The sequence below is a fragment of the Penicillium verrucosum genome (assembly GCF_028828655.1).
Source record: "Penicillium verrucosum strain IBT 35672 chromosome Unknown utg000002l_segment0_segment0, whole genome shotgun sequence".
NCBI lineage: Eukaryota > Fungi > Ascomycota > Eurotiomycetes > Eurotiales > Aspergillaceae > Penicillium > Penicillium verrucosum.
The window spans coordinates 4,910,812-4,930,554 of NW_026643211.1; the positions used below are offsets into that span (position 1 = coordinate 4,910,812).

Here is a 19,743-nt window from a genome sequence, read left to right on the forward strand (position 1 = left end):
AGATGCCGAATGACCCACTATTAAAACTCGGTAGAAAGAGCCCTATGACACCTAAATTTAGCTACGTAGAAAAAGCGTTGGAGATTTCCAAATAGAAAGTCGGGACTCAAAGAATTGGAAAAAGACCTCGACAGCCATTTGAGTTGCGTGATAGTTCCTATTATGGGGTACTTAACCATAGTCCGTCTTTATAACCTCGGGATTGCCAGACATCACACTGCAATCACAGTTAGATTATCACATGGACGCCGATATCAGAGATACTAGGCTTGTAGTATTACAAGTCTGTTTTTACGGACTTTTAGGGGAAAATTCTTCATGTTACTATGTGAAGTGCCCTTCGATGAGCACGGCAACCCTGAGACATGTCGCCATGCATCCATATAGTGGACCACATGGATGTGGAGCGTATAAAGCATTTGGATCAATGACATCAGTCGAAAAAAGCTCCCTACGTGAGATTTTCAAGATCTTCAACGATGCTATTGGTCTATTGATAAATGGCGGGCTCCTAGGAGCTCCAGAGGATGTGCACCGTAACCTCTAGGAACGCATATCCCACTAGCCTCGGCCGATCCATGATTTCATGTGTGATTGACCCTAGCTAGGAAGACTTGGAATAGCTATCTATGTAACCCGCAATGGAACAAAGAATGTATAGAGTAACTAACGTACGGAGTACATTTGTAGATCATAACCTCAGGATCCACTCAATAGTTTTTTTTTTTTTTTTTTTTTTTTCATCGATCCCGACTGAAAAACAGGGGAGCGAACTACATCGCATGTTGTATGCACTAGATAACTAGTACTCCATACTCCATACTCCATATAATGTTGGGTCTCGGTATGTTACCTATTTAGGAAATGCGGTATACATCGCGACTCTAGCGCTGCACGCTAACTATATTGTAGTGCCACAATAGTTCAACCGCTTGCCCGATATGTGGAGACCAAGAACATGAATATATTATGTACATATATGGGGCATCGCTACTACGCATCCCAGCTCAGCTGGAACGTGTCACGATCCCAGTTCGCAAGATAACACCCAACATTCTAGAAGGCAAATCCTGACATCTTCTGCGGACCCGCCATATGTGCATTCTTCACCATGCAGGAGAAAGACGCCTTCCCTGCTCAGCTGCCAAGCCATCCCAGATGATCGTGCTAGTGTCCAGGTGCATGACAATCGGCATATTACGTACCCCATAATCGCCATTGCCTCATGCAGCCCAGACGAATCCATATAACATTGTTGTACATGTACGGAGTACGGAGTACATCCTGCAGTGCAGGATACGCCTATATATTTTGCTGTAAGCCACTTGCACGGAATACTAGTTTTGACACTATACAACATAGCAGCGCAAACCTGCATAGTCGCGATCTACACGCAAAGAAGCGCGCTAGGAAGCAAGGACGCATTCACCCCCTTACAACCTCCAACCGTTTACCCGATTAACACCAATCCCTTCAACACCGAGTGCCCGAGCGAGATACAAAGAAAAAAACAAAAAAAAAAAAAAAAAGAAATACAAGAAAATGAAAAACGCTCAAAAGAGCCCAGATGCATCAAATCGATAGATCGAACGCTCTCGCCGATCCATCCACACCTATCAGCTACCCACATCACAACGCCCCGCCCTTCCCGGGGAGGTGTTCGCGGAGATGTGATTTGAGATTCTTTTTTTTTTCGTATACATCACAAACCGGAGGAGCGGAAGACCAATAGAAGGCACACAACAAGCGATTCACGCAACCGTTTTCGTAGGGAACGAAAGAAAAGCAGCTGAGATCAGATCGCGGCCAACGGCTTATACGGGCCACCATCCTTTTTCCCATTTCAATCAAACACAAAACAAGGTTCTTGTTGATTGAATGGGGCTTGCAGAGGATGTCATGTACGAGGCTCGATTAGGTGTTGTTCATCACATCTGGAGCTGGAAATGAGGTTGGATGATGCGGATACGTGCTGCAATCGGGACCACCAGATGGTGGGGGAGGTGTGTGCGCGGTGTGCGCAGTGTGGGTTTTTGAGTGAGAATCGAAGAATCTAGGGCCTTGTTCTTCTATGAGAACATCCATGTTTGGGTGGGATAAGAGGGGATCATTGGTTCTGGGTCTATTATAACATATGTTGTCGTGTCCTAATTTGGTCATTGGTGATCTCGTCCCCGGTTTTTGTCATCCCTGTCGCGAGGAATTGAGGATTTGATCGGTGTTTACCCCTTGCTTGGTCTCTGGAGATGGTTTGATCGGGTTTGGGGCTCGAGGGTACATGGCTGTGATTATCTTTTTTCTTGCGTTTTCTCGCGTGTTTTGGGCTGGGGGAGGGGTGCTGTAAAGTATATTGGTTTCCCCATTGGGTTAGGTGTTTTCTTATAGGAAAGATGGTTGTTGGGATAGTTTTTTAGGCTTTGGGATGCTTGTTTTTGAAATGGTTGTTTTATGCTTAGGGTTCAGGTTTAGCTGTGAGGTTGTTCGAGACCGTTTGCCTTATTTGGACAAATGGTACTTTGGTATCTTAGTGTGGCTTAGGTTGAGTAGATGATAATATGTTTGGATATAATTATGCAAATATGCACATCGGATATCAGATATAGTATACATGTCGATATTGTACAGTCAAAGCACATCCAGCGCCGAGTCACTCCCGCTATGCCATGATATCAAAAAAAAAGAGTCCCAGACATTGCCTCGATATTCAAGAATCAAGGCGCAGAGCGGAGCACGTCGGAAACACCAGGGTCTTCTTCATCAATCTCCTTGGAAAACCCACTGCCCTTCCGCACATGCATCAGCAACCGCAAAGCACCAACAGGTGTAACACCCTCAATGCGCTTCGCCATGCCAACACTGACAGGCCGCACGCGCTGAAGGACCTGTCGCTCCTCATTACTGATCCCGTGGACCTGAGTGTAATCTAGATCCGCCGGTAGTAGCAAATTCTCATCCTGCTGGAACCGCTCAGCCATCTTCTCCTGTCGCTTCAGGTACGGCGCATAGCGGCCTTCAATGGCGACGCGGGTGAGGATCTCTGGTGAAAACAAGGAGGGGGTGTAGGCCGTCCCCGTTGGGGACTCGATGATAGGGATGAGAGTGTTGATGTCGGTGCCGTCCAGACACAAGATATCGAGCGCTGAACGGATCGAGGTATCGGAGCGCACCTTGAAGCCCTTGCGAGACCAAGCAGACGATGAGAGTTTCGTGTTGCCAAGGAGAGTCTGTAGTTCCTGGATCTGCGCTTCGGTCTCGGAGAAGTGGCTCCAACGCTTGTCGGAGACGACGCCAGCTTCGCGGGCCATGCGAGTCAGACGCAGGTCGGCGTTGTCCGAGCGGGTGGAGATGCGGTATTCGCTTCGTGTCGTGAACATGCGGTAGGGCTCTGAGACGCCCTTGGTGATGAGGTCGTCGATCATGATTCCGATGAAACCGTCCGACCGAGACAGGGTGAGGGGTGATCGATTCTGCGACTCGAGGCCGGCGTTTGTGCCTGCGATGATACCTTGTCCGGCTGCTTCTTCATAGCCTGTTGTGCCGTTGATTTGACCGGCGAGGTAAAGACCGCTGATCAGTTTTGTCTCTAGGGTTGGCCGCAAGTTGCGCGGGTCAATGTAGTCGTACTCAACGCCATAGCCGGGCTGGAGCATGGTTACATTCTCGAGACCGCGGATTACTCGCAACATAGCGTATTGGGTGTCCGCAGGCACGGTCATTGAGATACCGTTCGGGTAGATGACGTCGTTTGGTGCGAAGCCTTCTGGCTCGAGCCAGATTTGGTGCTGAGTCTTGTCCTTGAATCGGATGATCTTTGACTCTAGGGAGGGACAGTATCGTGGCCCGCGCACAGTCTCACGGATATGGATGGATTTGTCCAGATTGGCGCGGATGATTTCATGAGCAGCTTCGTTTGTATGGGTCATCCAGCAGGTGAGCTGGCCTTCATCGCCCACTTCGACCGTTTTGTTCAGATAGGAGAACGGGTGAGGCGGCGAGTCGCCCTTTTGCACTTCGAGCGTGCTAAAATCAATGGTCTTCCTATCCAACCGAGGTGGTGTACCCGTTTTCAAGCGTCCCAGTTGGAAGCCAGCTTCCCGGAGGGACTTGCTGAGACCGTATGTGGGGGCCTCGCCCATGCGTCCCGAAGGGAACACATCCATTCCAATATGAATCTCACCACCCAGGAAAGTGCCCGTAGTGATAACCACACGACCAGTAGGAATGACCTCCCCAGACTCCAATCGCACGCCAATAATCTTGCCCTGTGCACCGGGGGTGTTCTCGATGCCGTCCGTGGAGAGAACAATGTCAGCCACCTTGCCCTGCACAATGCTCAGGTTTTCCGTGTCAGTCAGCTCCTCGGACATATACCGCTTGTAGAGATCGCGATCGATCTGCGCACGCGGTCCCCAAACAGCCGGCCCTTTGGAACGGTTCAAGACTCGAAACATGACACCAGCCTTATCGATAATTCGACCCGCGACACCGTCCATTGCATCCACCTCACGAATCATCGTTCCCTTTCCAATGCCGCCGAAACTAGGATTGCACGAACAAACACCGATATTCTCTAGCGAGGGTGTGACTAGCGCAGTGCGCGCGCCGGAACGAGCAGCAGCAGCGCACGCCTCGGATCCAGCATGGCCGCCGCCAATAACTATAACGTCGTATGGTCTATAAACGAACCAATTAGCAAGACTCTTCGAAAGGACAACAGGGGAGAAATCGCGAACCGTGTATTATCCGTAACAGTCGCGAAACCACGACTCCGGCCCATAAATGAGCGGAGCCCGCGGCCCTGACGCATCAGTGCCACCGACCGTGCTCGAAAAGCCATGACGGAATGTAATGCAAATGTTAACCAAAAACAGTCAGGTACAAGGCTTGAAGATCAAATGAAATCGATAAGGAAATTTGTATCTTGTCACGTGATAGACTTATACGACTTATACCCGTTAACCCCGAGGGCGGTCACACAATGACATAAGCGCTTGCGCCATCGGCCAATTGCGGGGCTGCTGATGTTCAGGTGTAAGCTGATCTGGGCGTTTTTTTCTAAACTGACCCCTCTCTATATCTTCAAATCTACCAGCGAAACCAGCGAAACAATCCTACAAAATGAAGGCATACTGGTACGACAATGTTGAGGTAACTACACACCAATTGGTCGTACCCGGCTTTCCAAGAATTTCCAGGTACAGCCCACCTCGAACTAGATCAAACGCTGATGTCATTTGTTTACAGTGCGACCAGCGCGAGCCGCACGACTCTGGCCGCGCCGTGTCGGAAGAGAAGCTTGCCTCGCTAGGCGTTCTGTATAAGCACTGCCCCACGATTGCCGCGGTTGACAGCATCGCAGCGGAGCGTGGATACCGTAACCGCGACGAGGTCTGTGTCTCGCCTACGACTATGGGCGCTATCTACGAGGAGAAGGTTAAGTCGTTCTTCTCGGAGCATCTGCATGAGGATGAGGAGATTCGGTATATTCTCGATGGAGAGGGATACTTCGATGTGCGTGGACAAGAGGATGAGTGGATTCGTATCGATCTTGTTAAGGAGGATATGATTATTCTTCCTGCGGGAATTTATCATCGGTTCACTACCAATGAGCAAAACGTATGTTTTCTTTTTGGGATTTTTGTCCTCGTGGATTATGGGACTGACTTTGTTTACAGTACGTTAAGGCCATGCGTCTTTTCCAAGACGAACCTAAATGGACGCCGCTGAACCGTGGTGCAGAGGTTGATGTTAACCCTCACCGTAAGACTTATCTGGAGACTGTTGTCAGTCCTACTGCGACTGTTTAGGATGGATTTGATATAAAACCGAATCTATCTTACTAATGAGAGACTCTAATAACTACCTATAGTACTCTTCTCCTATCTAAACTCTAGAGGCTAAAATTATAAGGTAATATACTAGCTACCTAGGTAAGAAGTTGAGAGGCAAAGTTGCAAAACCAAGAAATTTAATGAACAACACTTAGACAGCATCATTTCCACTCGTCAAACAAGTGGGATCCAAAAACCTTGGAGCAACAGAGGGTGAAGTATGGGTCGACTTTTCAAGTAAAACTTCGTATGTAGCTATATCGGGTGAGTATATATATCACTCACTGCTATTACCGTTTCCTGTATTTTTAGAAAATATCGAATCAAAATCCATAAGTCCATAATAAAGCAATATTCATACACCACCAGCACCATGAACAATAACAGACTGAACATATATCGACAATGGGTATCTCAATCAGACATACACCTCGCACATTAGCATGCTTGAACAGTAGCAAAACACAAAATAAACACACAGCGAAAAGACTCGCCAAAGCAGAAGCAGAAGCGTAAACAACTTATACATACACCCACCCACCCTGACCCTGATCCAAAACACAACCCTAATCAGCACCACAAAAACAGGGATATCGAGACTCACCAAAGCAAAAGAATGATGGATATCTCAGATGATGCATCTGATCCAAACAAGACCAGATGAAAGACGGAGCACACAAAAACAAGGAAACAAAGCCAAAAAAATACATAACTCCCTACCTTCCATTCAACCTAGAAACCAAAGACCTCGAAAGTGGCAAGTTAACCAAATTCATAACCCTCGCATGTCCACAAGTCTCACGACCAGCACGCGCCCGTCCAGTCATAGACGAAGCACCACCACCAACCGAATCCCTTCTCGCACGCCGCAACATTTGATACTCCTCCTCCTCATCACCCCCATCCCCATCCGCAATCTCCGAAAGAGCACGGCCCCGCTGTATAGTATGCGGGTTCGTCGAATCTGTTAGGCTCGGTGAGAAGTTTGGGGAGGTATTATTTGATGCCCCGCTCGCTGCATGCCTGGGGAATTCCATCGCCTGTGTACGCCGGATGCTTGGTGTGCGGCGTGGGGGTTGGGGAGAGGGGGGGCCTGGGCTTGGTCGTGCCAGGTTTGTGAGGTGGATGGTCAGAGGGATGGTTATTGCGGCTGTTTGGGGGGTCATGGAAGCTGTTGTTGCTGGTGCTGGATGGGAGGAGTGGCCTTGCCCTTGCCCTTGGTTTTGATTTTGATTTTGATTTTGGGTCTGGGGGGTTACCTGCTGAGGGCGGGATTGGGTTTCTTCCCCCTCGGCTGGGTGATGCAGAGGTTTTGTAGGGTTGTCTGTAGGAGGTTGTTCTGCAGGGAGAGGCTGTTATTCTGGAGGGTTAGGTTGTGGGCTTGCTGTTGCTGTTGCTGTTGGTACGGGATTGGATTGAGAGGCCCGTACTGGCCTGGGTAGGTGCCCTGAAAGTGATTGTCGGGGATGCCGGTCTCTGTTGGTATTTGGATCTGAGAGGAGTATCTCTTAGTTTCACCTCACATCATATTGATTGGTCTCTTGATTGGTGGACATACCTGACGGCTGAACTTTCTTCCTGGCATCGCAATGTACTCATCGAACATGCTATCTAGTTCTGCAAAATTGAACCCGCGCACCGGGTCCACGGGCTCAAACCGCTGTCCAACTTCTTGTTGGAAATCGACACCCCGTCGCGGCAAAGGTTGGTACTCGGGCAGTTTCAGCATCAAGGATGGGTAACTGCCAATCATCGCGTCGATGACGGGGTCGACGTCGATCGACAGGGAAATTTTGCTATTTGCAGTGGGTTTCTGGATTAACATGACAAAGGTGAACTCGCGTGGCAGACCGGATCGCTGTACATTGTTCTCTTCCATGGACCAGACGATCTTGCCGGCTTCGACATCAAATTCACGGCCACCTGGGTTCTTCAAAGTACGCGCGGAGCCTTGGATGCGCATCATCTCGTACCGCTTGTATCGGCCGTTGAAGCTCCCCGAGGGGATGACGCTTGCGCTGACAGGAAGTTCTGAGATTCCGAGGGACCCAGCCAGACTGAATGTCCACTCCATGGTCTCGGGGGAAACAGTACCGTAGATAAGGTGCGGCGCATGCATAAGGAAGCGTGGGTCCCCAGGCCGATGTTTAGAGGGGTTCGACTTCGAACTTGAAAGATCACGGTTTCCATGAACTGATACACTAATAGTGGCAGACTTGATGCGGTGCGTGGTAGTGTGCGGCGAATGAAAGGTGAATGCAAGGGCAAGAAAGTCTACGTGTTCGGCATCCTCATCTGAGACGGCGTCGCTAGAGTAATAGCCATGCTGAAGGCGCTGGACATACGCAGTGATATAAGCATCGCCGGGCAGTCGCCTCTCATATACGAGAGCGCGGTTGATAGTTAAGCGTGGATTGGTCATGTTTGGATCCGGTGGTTCTTTTTCTTTGGCTGGTGGTGCACTGCAAATTGGAGTTAACGAGCGGGAGTCCGAGACACGCCCATTTTGAACAGAAGTAAACGGCATCGCGGCGACCGCAAAGTGACAAGACCGCGGTTTCGTTCTGGCAAGCTTGTCTCGCTCTCCGTCTGGTTCCAGTGTTCTAGACGCCGACGCGGGTAATTTGGCTTAACCTGCGTGGAATATTGTAGACTTTTAACTGGCTATAAGTTAGCATTTTTGGACAATGATGTTTTTCATCAGCTGGGCTCTAGGTCACAGGAGTCGTAGAGGCTATCAGGTGAGCATGGGCTTGATCATCATGAACACCGCGATACAACTCCTGGAAATGTGAACCTAGGGGTAACATGGTCATTTTATAGATCTGCAATTCAGCAGAGGCAGATATGCTGTCATACTAAATTCTATGTATGAAACTAGGGGAAGACAAGCAGGATAGCTTGTTGCATGTGGAGGATATAGAAACGGGCGGATAAACCATTTATCCGGCAAGAAACTCATCGCCGAGGTGCAATCTCCAATGTTCACCTAACCTCAGGCGACCGTGATCTAGAGCTTTTGGTTCTAGGTCATTGAATTCTGGTAGAGCTGATCTATACTTTGGATTCTCTAATATGTATGTCGCATTTAGCCAAATTGTCCCGAATTCCGACCTATCCAGCTAACAATCCCTAGATTGTGTTTGTACTATATAGCATTCTGTCTTTTTATTTGCATTGCTTGCATTATCAGCTAGTTCGTTTGTTGAATTTTGAGCTGGGAGTTTGAATTTGCAGGTTTACCAGAAACTGTGTGACACGACAGCCTCCGTTGGTCGGTCCCCTTGTTTATCACTTGGACCGAATCACCATTGCATAGCCCAAAAACGACCGGGTATGCACATTTGAAGCTCACAATTGAAAACTTGTGATTATCGGTGTCGCCGATCAATTTTTGGGTTTCTACCAACGCCTGCCATTGTCACCTTCGTGTTGGTGTCACCATGATTGGCTCATGCGCAGCTCAGTTGTCTCTTCGGACGAGCCGGCAGGGACCCCAAGTGTTGTTCAAGAACGCACGTCTTTCTGTTCGATCGAACGTGTTCAAGACTGAAACCCTTCAGAGAGATGGGTTCCGGTGTATATCTACATCAGTCCAGTCGACATTGAACCGATTACCAACCGGGTATGGTTGTCTGCCGCTTCTTCGTTTATGCAATTCTAACGGTTCACAGAGGATTGAAACCTCGCTGTCTGCAGACCACGCTGATTTCACCATCATTCTTTACTCAGCAAAGATGGTCCGGGTCAAAATCGCCAGACAGTAAAACCCCTGAACAGTAGGTCCACCGCCTTTAAGCCGACATACCCAATATCCAAATGGGACATAGGGCAAATGAACCCGCAACTAACCCAGCGTAGACCCAAGGAATCCAAGAAAACTCCTATTCTATCGCGGATTTCCCTACCAACTTCCCATGAGAATATCTACACCGTGCCCAACATTCTCACCTTCTCCCGGCTACTCGCCGCCCCCGTTGTCGGCTATCTCCTTGTCCACAACTACCACACTGCAGCACTATCCCTGTTTGCCTATGCAGGCATCACCGATCTCGTTGATGGTTACATCGCCCGACGGTATAACCTCCAAACAGTGGTTGGAACCATCATTGATCCCATGGCCGATAAGCTATTGATGACCATTGGTGTCGCGTGTCTGGCTGTGAATGGCTCCCTTCCTGGTAAGTCTGATCGTATCTATCACTTGGTGGTATATGGACATGGACATGGACATGCATTAACGTATTGAAAAGTCTGGCTCGCCGTGATCATCCTCGGTCGGGATGTCGGTCTGGCTATCTCGGCTATCTATTACCGTTGGATCTCGCTGCCTGAGCCTAAGACCATGGCCCGGTACTGGGATTTCTCGCTTCCCTCAGCGGAAGTCAAGCCCACTGAGATCTCCAAGATCAATACTGCTCTGCAGTTGGTATTGGTGGGTAGCGCGATTGCGCTGCCTGTGGTCCCGGAGGCGTTTGTCAGTGCTTGGCATTTGAGCGAGGCTATGACTGGATTCCAGTAAGTTTGATCTTTTCTTGTTTTATACCCCAATTTTCACCTCTCTTTTTTTTGTTTTATCTGGAAGACCTGTTTGCAAGGTCCGCCCTAAGGCACCTCAAGGGTGTTTCCAGTACATACGACCACAGGGTGTGGAAAACAGGGCTTCCCGTCCGCTCAGCCGTACTTAAGCCACACGCCGGTGAGTTAGTAGTTGGGTGGGTGACCACCAGCGAATCCTCACTGTTGTATGTTTTTGGTTTTTCTTTTTCTTCATCATGTTTCTATACTCTATTTCGATTGGTTGTTGGATTTTATTTCTTTGTTTCCAAGGTTCTTTTTTGCTGACCAATTTTAGGTACCTTGTCGCCGGTACCACTCTCTGGTCTGGACTCAGCTATGTCTTCTCCAACAATGCCGTGAAGATCCTCTCGAAAGAAGAAATCCAGAAGCGAATCGCTCAAGCAGGTGCTAAGCGTAAGTAGATCCAAAATCACTATCTACAACATAGGTAGACAGTGTTTGAAGCTTTAATTGTATATTATTCCCATGTTGGAATATTGGAATCTAAGATCCAAGGTTCTTGCTACATGAGTCAGACCGTATCTTCGTATCTTTCTACCGAGGATTACCGTAAGCATATGTGGCATCCGACATGCATGTGATTTCTATGGCTTTCGATGAATTTTGAAACGAACTACATACAGATCAATGCCCAAAAGTAGGTGTAGCCTGCATGACATGTGATATAGCATACATGGCAACGTGGAGGTATGTAGTTTGATAATAGGTTCAAATATTACCAGGGAACCCTGGACATGAGTTAGGTGTGAAGATTAGCATTGAGGAACATTGAAGTGATAAGATACTAACTAGATGCTGGCGAATTAAAAAAAAAAAAAAAGAATAACGCAGTGGAACTGTAATAGCCGGGTTCTCGGCAATGGGAACTTAGACCAGGTCCCGACATAGTTTAGACAGAGATTTGGATTACCAAGATCCCTCTAGTCGGGATACGCTTTAGGGGTACGCTCTGGGCCGCCGAGTGGAGCCCGTGAGATCTGAGGAATGTCCACCGAACTACTTAGTTATACGATAGAGTAGGGTATTAAGCCTTTGATGTTTTGTTAGAAGAAATAGTATTCATAAGCAAGATTGTTAATCCATTCTCATCTATTCTAGTATTTAATATTATAATATTATAATATTATAATATCAAAAAAGAGAGAAAAGAGAGAAAACGGAATATAAAGTCCGGCCCCACGTTGCTTGCATAAGCCAAAGTTGATAGCTGTGGATGACTGTGGATAGGGTCTATTACCGAGAACTGATAGGAATGGATATTCCGTTTGATGACACGTTCAATAGCCAATTAACATCCTCTATTTGACCCTAAAACCCGCTAAAATCCGGCAGAAGGACTTATCTCCGATTGCTTTGAAACAGAAAATTCTTTCTGACTTGATTCACCCTGAGTCATGTACTGTCTATGACTCCACTATAGCTCGGAAGTCTTCGATTTGAGCTCATTATCTCGCTTATGATTCGATAGTTCGAATAATTCCATAATTCCATAATTCCATCTGGGTTCTGGGTTCTTCCAAGGTTCCTAAATTTCCTTTTTAGCGGATGTCGGCGTTAGATGATTAATCTGTTAATCTGACATCTTTCAACATAAACGGTGGACATCCTTCTTTGCGCTTCTCCCTAATATTTCGTTTATACTTCCTCTTCTTCCTTTATAATCTTGTCATTCCCTTTTTCTTTTCTTTTCTTTAATTTCTATTTCATATCCCCATTCCTCTAATTAGCCTGGCTATATTATAATACATTTTGTATCGGCCATTGATTGTTGCTGGAGAGTAGAATCAATCAACGCTTCCCCCAAAATGGAGGGCCATTCCGAACAGTCGCATACCGTCTCGGACTCCCAGGCCCATGCCCAGTCCTCCAGGCAACCATCAAGCTCAACGGCCGAGACCTACCGCCATGATGTGGGCTCCGAACAACCCACCACGGAGCAAGTCCAATACACCACAGCTCCCATCCATTCAACTTTAACCGACAGCTCAACCGTCAGCTCATCTGCAAGTGATGGCGATGGCCACTGGGGAGAACAGGAGGCCGGGAAGGCCGTCTCCCGCAGCGGCGCCATGGAAGACATGGAAGAGATGCGCCGCGAACTCACCCGCCTCAGTCTGAAGCGCACCCGCTCTGTCACCAAGAGCGTTCGTCGCCGAAAGTCGCAGGCCCGCGACGAAGAAAAGGCTCAGGACGAAGAAGGGACCGAGGACGGGGCTGACGACAGCTTCAATCTGGGTGAGTTCCTGACCGGTGGTCATCTCGAGCGTCGCACAACCGCCGGCGAACCCGCCAAGAAGGTTGGCGTCGTTTTCAAGAACCTTACCGTGCAAGGTGTGGAGACTGGTGCATCTTTCGTGCGCACTCTCCCCCAGGCTGTCATGGGTACCTTCGGCCCGGATTTGTATAATATCGTCTGTGGTTTCGTGCCGCAGCTGCGGTTCGGCAAACACCCTCCTGTTCGCAATCTGATCCATGATTTCAGCGGTGCTGTGCGGGAAGGTGAGATGATGCTCGTGCTGGGCCGTCCCGGTGCTGGTTGTTCCACCTTCCTCAAGGCGATTGCGAATGATCGTGGTGCTTTTGCTGGTGTCAATGGTGAGGTCAGTTATGGTGGTCTCTCATCCGAGGACCAGAATAAGCACTTCCGTGGAGAAGTCAACTATAACCCGGAAGACGATCAGCATTTCCCCTCGCTCACTGTCTGGCAAACTCTCAAGTTCTCTTTGATCAACAAGACTCGCAAGCAGGACCGGGAAAGCATCCCCATTATCATCGATGCCTTGCTGAAGATGTTCGGCATCACTCACACCAGGAATACCCTTGTTGGTAACGAGTATGTCCGCGGTGTCTCCGGAGGTGAGCGCAAGCGTGTGAGTATCGCAGAGACCCTGGCCACCAAGTCCTCTGTGGTCTGCTGGGATAACTCCACTCGCGGTCTGGATGCCAGTACCGCACTGGACTACGCTAAGTCCCTCCGCATCATGACCGATGTCAGCAAGCGCACTACCTTCGTCACCCTGTACCAAGCCGGAGAGAGCATCTACGAGCTCATGGACAAGGTGATGGTCATCGATGAGGGCCGCATGCTCTACCAAGGTCCCGCCAACGAAGCACGACAATACTTCATCGACCTGGGCTTCCACTGCCCCGCGCAATCAACCACAGCCGACTTCCTTACCTCGCTCTGCGATCCCAACGCGCGTGAATTCCAGCCCGGCCGTGAAGCGTCGACCCCAAAGACCGCCGAGGCACTTGAAAATGCCTTCAAGAACAGTCACATCCATAGCCGTATCTCGGATGATGTCGCCAGGTACGAGAAACGTCTCCAAGACACCCAGCAGGAGGACACCCGTCGCTTCCAATCCACGGTCGCGCAGTCCAAGTCCAAGTCCGTCTCCAAGAAGTCGCCATACACCGTCTCGTTCGTGCGCCAGGTCATGGCCTGCGTGCAGCGCGAGTTCTGGCTGCTTTGGGGTGACAAAACCTCCCTCTGCACGAAGTACTTCATCGTCATCTCCAACGCCCTCATCGTTTCTTCCCTGTTCTACGGAGAATCCCTGGATACCAGCGGCGCTTTCTCGCGCGGCGGTGCTCTGTTCTTCTCGATTCTGTTCCTTGGCTGGATGCAACTGACCGAGCTGATGCCTGCTGTCACTGGACGTGGCATCGTCGCCCGTCACAAGGATTACGCCTTCTACCGTCCCTCCGCTGTCTCCATTGCCCGTATCATTGTCGATTTCCCTGCTATCTTGGGCATGGTCATCCCATTCACGATTATCGTCTATTTCATGAGTGGTCTCGATGTCACCGCTTCCAAGTTCTTTATCTACTTCCTGTTCGTGTATACGACTACCATCTGTATCACCTCGCTCTACCGCATGTTCGCTGCGCTGTCCCCGTCTATTGATGACGCGGTGCGTTTCAGTGGTATTGCGCTGAACCTGCTTATTTTGTATGTCGGTTATGTCATTCCCAAGCAGACTCTTATCAAGGACTCTATCTGGTTCGGATGGCTGTTCTATGTCAACCCGATCGCGTACAGTTACGAAGCGGTCTTGACAAGCGAGTTCTCCAATCGTGTCATGGAATGCAGTCCATCACAGCTTGTCCCACAGGGTCCCGGCGTGGACCCCAGGTACCAGGGATGTGCTTTGACTGGATCGTCATTGGGCGAAACCTCTGTTACCGGAGCTCAGTACTTGACTGCCAACTTTGAGTTCACCCGCAGCCACCTGTGGCGTAACTTCGGTGTTGTCATTGCCTTCACCGTGCTGTACATCTTGGTGACTCTGTTGGCTGCTGAGACTCTTTCGTTTGTTGGTGGTGGAGGTGGTGCTCTGGTTTTCAAAAAGTCCAACCGAACTAAGAAGGTCGGTTCCCAGACCACCAACGATGAAGAAAAGGTCGCCAACGCAAACGACAACGCCGCTCTGGCCCGTGGCCAGGCCGCTTCCAATGATGATGTCTCTTTCAACCGCCTGTCCTCAAGTGAGCGCTGCTTCACCTGGCAGAATGTTGAATACACTGTCCCCTACGGAAATGGAACACGCAAGCTCCTCAACGGTGTCAACGGCTACGCCAAGCCCGGCGTTATGATCGCCCTGATGGGTGCCTCCGGTGCTGGAAAGACGACTCTACTCAACACTCTGGCTCAGCGCCAGAAGATGGGTGTCGTGACTGGTGATATGCTCGTCGATGGCCACAAGCTGGGTACTGATTTCCAGCGTGGCACGGGTTTCTGTGAACAGATGGATCTGCACGATAATACCGCCACCATCCGCGAAGCTTTCGAGTTTTCCGCCATCCTCCGACAGCCCCGTGATGTCTCACGCCAGGAGAAGATCGAGTACGTGGACCGCATCATCAACCTGCTCGAACTCGAGGATATCCAAGATGCCATCATCGGCTCTCTCAACGTCGAGCAGAAGAAGCGTGTCACCATTGGTGTTGAACTCGCAGCCAAGCCCAGTCTACTTCTGTTCCTGGACGAGCCCACCTCCGGTCTCGACAGTCAAGCCGCGTTCTCCATCGTCCGTTTCCTCAAGAAACTCTCCCAAGCCGGTCAAGCCATCGTCTGCACAATCCACCAGCCCTCGTCCATGATCATCCAGCAATTCGACATGATCCTCGCCCTCAACCCGGGCGGCAACACTTTCTACTTCGGCTCCGTCGGCAAAGAAGGTGCCGACGTAATCAAGTACTTCGGCGACCGCGGCTTCGTCTGCCCACCCTCAAAGAACGTCGCCGAATTCATCCTGGAAACAGCCGCCAAAGCCACGCACCGGAACGGAAAACTCGTCGACTGGAACGAAGAATGGCGCAACTCAGAGCAGAACCGCGAAATGCTCACTGAAATCGAAAACATCCGCTCAGAGCGCAGCAAACTTCCCATCGAGGAATCGGCCTCGACTCACTACGAATTCGCCGCCGCAACCACAACCCAAACCCTCCAACTCACAAAGCGTCTTTTCAAAAACTACTGGCGTGACCCGTCCTACTACTACGGTAAACTCTTCGTCTCAGTCATCATCGGAATCTTCAACGGCTTCACCTTCTACATGTTATCAAACTCAGTAGCCTCAATGCAAGACCGAATGTTCTCCGTCTTCCTAATCATCCTCATCCCACCCATCGTCCTCAACTCCATCGTCCCCAAATTCTACATCAACCGCGCCATCTGGGAAGCACGAGAATACCCATCCCGAATCTACGGCTGGGTCGCCTTCTGCACCGCAAACATCGTCTGCGAGATCCCCGCCGCCATCATCTCCGGTCTAATCTACTGGTTGCTATGGTACTACCCCGTCGGATTCCCGACCGACTCCTCGAACGCAGGATACGTTTTCCTCATGACTATGCTCTTCTTCCTGTTCCAGGCTTCGTGGGGCCAATGGATCTGCGCCTTTGCGCCTTCCTTCACCGTCATCTCAAACGTCCTCCCCTTCTTCTTCGTCATGGTCAATCTCTTCAACGGTATCGTCCGTCCATACGCTGATTACCCCGTCTTCTGGAAATACTGGATGTACTACGTCAACCCTGTCACCTGGTGGTTGCGTGGCGTGCTCTCGGCCGTTCTGCCTGCTGTCCAGATTGATTGCTCCTCGCTTGAAGCTACCCATTTCGACCCTCCCCCCGGACAAACTTGTGATGCTTATGCTGGTAACTTTGTCGATTCCATCGCTAAGGTCGGGTACCTGGTTAACCCCCAGGCTACCGCGGATTGTCAGTACTGTCCCTACCGGGATGGTGAGCAGTATATGGCGAACTTGAATGTCCATGTTGAGGATAAGTGGCGTTGCTTTGGAATCTTCCTTGCCTTTGTTATCATTAACTGGGCTTTGGTTTACTTCTTTATTTACACTGTTCGTGTGAGAGGTTGGAGCTTTGGTATTGCTTCGCTGTTTGGTTTGGGTGGACTGATGATTGATCGTGTCAAGGGACTGTTCCAGGGGAAGAAGAGTGATACAGTCTAGGGCTTCAAAAATTTGGTGATGTGTTTTTTTTTTTCTTTTGGATTTTGGTTTTTACATTTCAACATGCATTTACATAGAGCGCGATATTGGATATACCGGAGAAAGTGATGCATATATGCACACACACATTTAGATATTATTATTCAATTCATATTATATAGTTTTAGTCAAATCACATTGCTTTAAGACATGAACTTTTTTTTCTTTTTTATTTCTCTGTTTTCTTGTTTGAAGGTCACAGCTTAATCGCTAGACAATACATGAGGTGTTTGTTTTCCTCCCTTCCATTCATTCCGTTCCCCATTGAACCAGGCAACCCGATCCAAACTCATATCCCAGATATCCATGACAAGGATAGTGAAAATCTAGACTCTCACTGGATGTTGCAGATGTAGACGTAGATTCGACTCAGAAGTAGAGTGAACGAAGGCTCAAGACTTTCAATTCAGGTCAAGTTTCAAGATTTGAACATCGTTCAATTTAAACCCCAAAGAAGAAAGGCCTCCGGTCCTCCGACAACGGAACAGCGGGCACTCTCATCGGGACAGGAACAGTATCCTTGAAGATATTGACGGGGAGAGGAGCCGAAGGGGCAGTTCCATGTGTCTCTGGTCCCTTTTCTTTCTCCTGCGTCTTCTTATCGCCGATGATAGGCACGATAACGCCGCATTCCCAGTTACGGCAGTTCATTTTCAGCTGCTTCGTTTTGGGATCCTTGACGATACGACCCCTAGATCATGTTAGAGTTTCGTGATTTCATCCACAGGAGTGTAGACATGTACTCACCATGCACTTTCCGACAAATTCGCACTCCCCACATAAGCCCAACCCCGGCACTCTTTGTTATCGGACATCTCAATCGGAGTGGATGGATGAACGAAGGCAAGCTTGGCACCAGAAGAAATGTGTATTAGTAACAAATCATTATAACCAGCCGCGGAAATACTCACCTTGTTATGCATCAAGACTCCACGCTCACTGACACAATCTCGAAGTATGTCACGAGGGAAATTGGCACTGGACCACCAGGCTGGATTGAAGCAGATCGTGCCGATGGCGCTTCTGGCATTACTGTGGACGTCACACGCGGTCTCATCTGAGGGGAAGTAAACGCGGAAGTGGTCGAGACATTCTTGGTTATGGGCTTCCACTTCTGTGCGGGGTTCTTTTTTCTTGTTTGCGGTTCGGAGCTCGTAATCTAGTAGAGCGTTGTCACCTATGGGTTGTAGTTAGTAGATTAGTTGGTTCTTGGGGGTTTGGAAGATGATGGCGTACCTTTGCAAGCGAGGTAGATCGAGCGCAGGAATGGAGTGTTGAGATTTCCCAGCGATGAGGCCTGGGTTTGTTGTTAGTATACCCAGTGCTGTATTATGTGGGAAGATATAGCAGAAGAAAAAACTCACGACGTAGTCGACATTGATGGGTGCGTTTGTCTCTAGGCCGAGGGTTTTGATAGCACGACCCAAGCCGCTGAATCCAGTGCGTTGCCATGTGTCGTCGGTGTTGGTTCCGCCACTGATATTGTTAGCTGATACTCAGTTTTTGAGCAGGAAATGGGCCAGGGGGCAATACATACACTGTATGAACAAACGCGTAGCGCTTTGTCTCGCTGAAGTCAAACTCATCTAGCTTCTTGATGATGTTGCGGTGGAGATCGGATGCCTGGAGGAAGTAGACTAGTTCTTCGTAGAATGGGGTCTTTCCAGGAGCAGGAACTTCGAGTTTGGGAAGATCAATCAGGAATACAGTCTGCACGCCGTTAGAAAATTCAATAACATCAGGTAGGCGTAGTCACATACGTTTTCCATAAGTCTATCCTCCCCCCAGTCAGTGGGAGTGAGATTCGCAGAAGGAACTGCGATACGAAGATATCCAGGGTGGAACATCAAAAGCAGCTTGGAATGCATACAAAACACTTGCGGCTCCATGGGTGGGAAACACAAGCGAAAATTGGGCATGCTGCTAATGTCCCGACGATATTGCTCTCGCTGTAAACGAAGTCAAGTTAGTCCGTGTTATTCAAGGTTATAGTGCATGCATTGCTAACCGTTTCGTCGTCATTTGCTTGCATAACAAATAAGATGCGTGTCGAGTTGTTGAACTTGGAATAAAGCCATGGCATATCCCACAGGAAGGAGCTAAATACACCCAACTCCAAGTCGTCTCGCTGGATAACTTCTTCAATGGTGATCTCATTTCCATTGCGAGGGAAACCGGTGATGTGTGTCTTTTTGACAGCCCCAAGAGGCCATTGGGCCACGGAGCGGGAGGTTGGTTGGATGTTAATGTTTGGGGCATTTGATGCCAGCTGGTGGCAGACCTCGGTGCGAGATTTCACTCGAGCCATATTCGCTTGCGGGGCTGATTGGAACGGATTTCGTAGAGCGGCAGGATGACGTGCTGGAATAGGCTCAGTCCTTGGGAGCTTCCGGCTGACTTGAGATGGCGGAGTAGACGCAGTATCGTCCGCCTTGCGCTTGGCGAGACGTGCAAGACGCTCCTCTTCCATTTGCTTCCGGTTCATGCCCAAAAGTGAACCAGCCGATGTCATGGAATCCTCACGGGATGCAGTTAAATGTTTGAGAGTCCGCGCATTGTCTGGGGTTTGTTTCTCATTAGGCTCTATCGACATAGCAAGAGCACGTTGTAGCTGCTCATGCTCGTGATCATCTTCAGACTCGGAATTAACCACGGACTTTGACTTGGGGAATACCTCTTCAATGTCCGAGTCGTTTCCCGATTCATTGGTCAGATCCACAAAGTTATCCTGGGATGCCTGTCTGTTCTGTTGACGATACATATCTTGGCGAGAGGCCTCAACGGCAGCGGCTAACTCAGGATCCACTAGTGGCTCCATC

General features: G+C 49.4%; 7 protein-coding genes across 7 annotated transcripts; 3 read left to right on the forward strand and 4 right to left on the reverse strand.

The window, feature by feature from the left end:
- Positions 1-2,711: 2,711 nt before the first annotated feature.
- Positions 2,712-4,837, reverse strand: N7516_007458 (tRNA modification protein MTO1; the record flags this gene model as incomplete). Its single annotated transcript, XM_057220178.1, has 2 exons — positions 2,712-4,674; positions 4,734-4,837. The coding sequence occupies 2 exons, from the start codon at positions 4,835-4,837 to the stop codon at positions 2,712-2,714; spliced, it is 2,067 nt and encodes a 688-aa protein (XP_057074269.1).
- Positions 4,838-5,118: 281 nt separating this feature from the next.
- Positions 5,119-5,807, forward strand: N7516_007459 (acireductone dioxygenase (Ni2+-requiring); the record flags this gene model as incomplete). Its single annotated transcript, XM_057220179.1, has 3 exons — positions 5,119-5,148; positions 5,245-5,616; positions 5,676-5,807. 3 exons carry the CDS (start codon positions 5,119-5,121, stop codon positions 5,805-5,807), a joined length of 534 nt encoding a protein of 177 aa, XP_057074270.1.
- A 740-nt stretch (positions 5,808-6,547) lies between these two features.
- On the reverse strand, positions 6,548-6,997 carry N7516_007460 (uncharacterized protein; the record flags this gene model as incomplete). The annotated part of the gene is made up of 1 exon (XM_057220180.1): positions 6,548-6,997. One exon carries the CDS (start codon positions 6,995-6,997, stop codon positions 6,548-6,550), a length of 450 nt encoding a protein of 149 aa, XP_057074271.1.
- An 89-nt stretch (positions 6,998-7,086) lies between these two features.
- On the reverse strand, positions 7,087-8,253 carry N7516_007461 (uncharacterized protein; the record flags this gene model as incomplete). The annotated part of the gene is made up of 2 exons (XM_057220181.1): positions 7,087-7,323; positions 7,390-8,253. 2 exons carry the CDS (start codon positions 8,251-8,253, stop codon positions 7,087-7,089), a joined length of 1,101 nt encoding a protein of 366 aa, XP_057074272.1.
- Positions 8,254-9,274: 1,021 nt separating this feature from the next.
- Positions 9,275-10,813, forward strand: N7516_007462 (cardiolipin synthase; the record flags this gene model as incomplete). Its single annotated transcript, XM_057220182.1, has 5 exons — positions 9,275-9,456; positions 9,506-9,610; positions 9,693-10,012; positions 10,085-10,349; positions 10,687-10,813. The coding sequence occupies 5 exons, from the start codon at positions 9,275-9,277 to the stop codon at positions 10,811-10,813; spliced, it is 999 nt and encodes a 332-aa protein (XP_057074273.1).
- A 1,404-nt stretch (positions 10,814-12,217) lies between these two features.
- atrF (ABC drug exporter AtrF) lies at positions 12,218-16,885 on the forward strand (the record flags this gene model as incomplete). The annotated part of the gene is made up of 1 exon (XM_057220183.1): positions 12,218-16,885. One exon carries the CDS (start codon positions 12,218-12,220, stop codon positions 16,883-16,885), a length of 4,668 nt encoding a protein of 1,555 aa, XP_057074274.1.
- Positions 16,886-17,365: 480 nt separating this feature from the next.
- N7516_007464 (uncharacterized protein) lies at positions 17,366-19,742 on the reverse strand (the record flags this gene model as incomplete). Its single annotated transcript, XM_057220184.1, has 8 exons — positions 17,366-17,615; positions 17,672-17,772; positions 17,836-18,101; positions 18,161-18,221; positions 18,289-18,400; positions 18,462-18,634; positions 18,685-18,873; positions 18,933-19,742. The coding sequence occupies 8 exons, from the start codon at positions 19,740-19,742 to the stop codon at positions 17,366-17,368; spliced, it is 1,962 nt and encodes a 653-aa protein (XP_057074275.1).
- Between the last annotated feature and the right edge of the window lies 1 nt (position 19,743).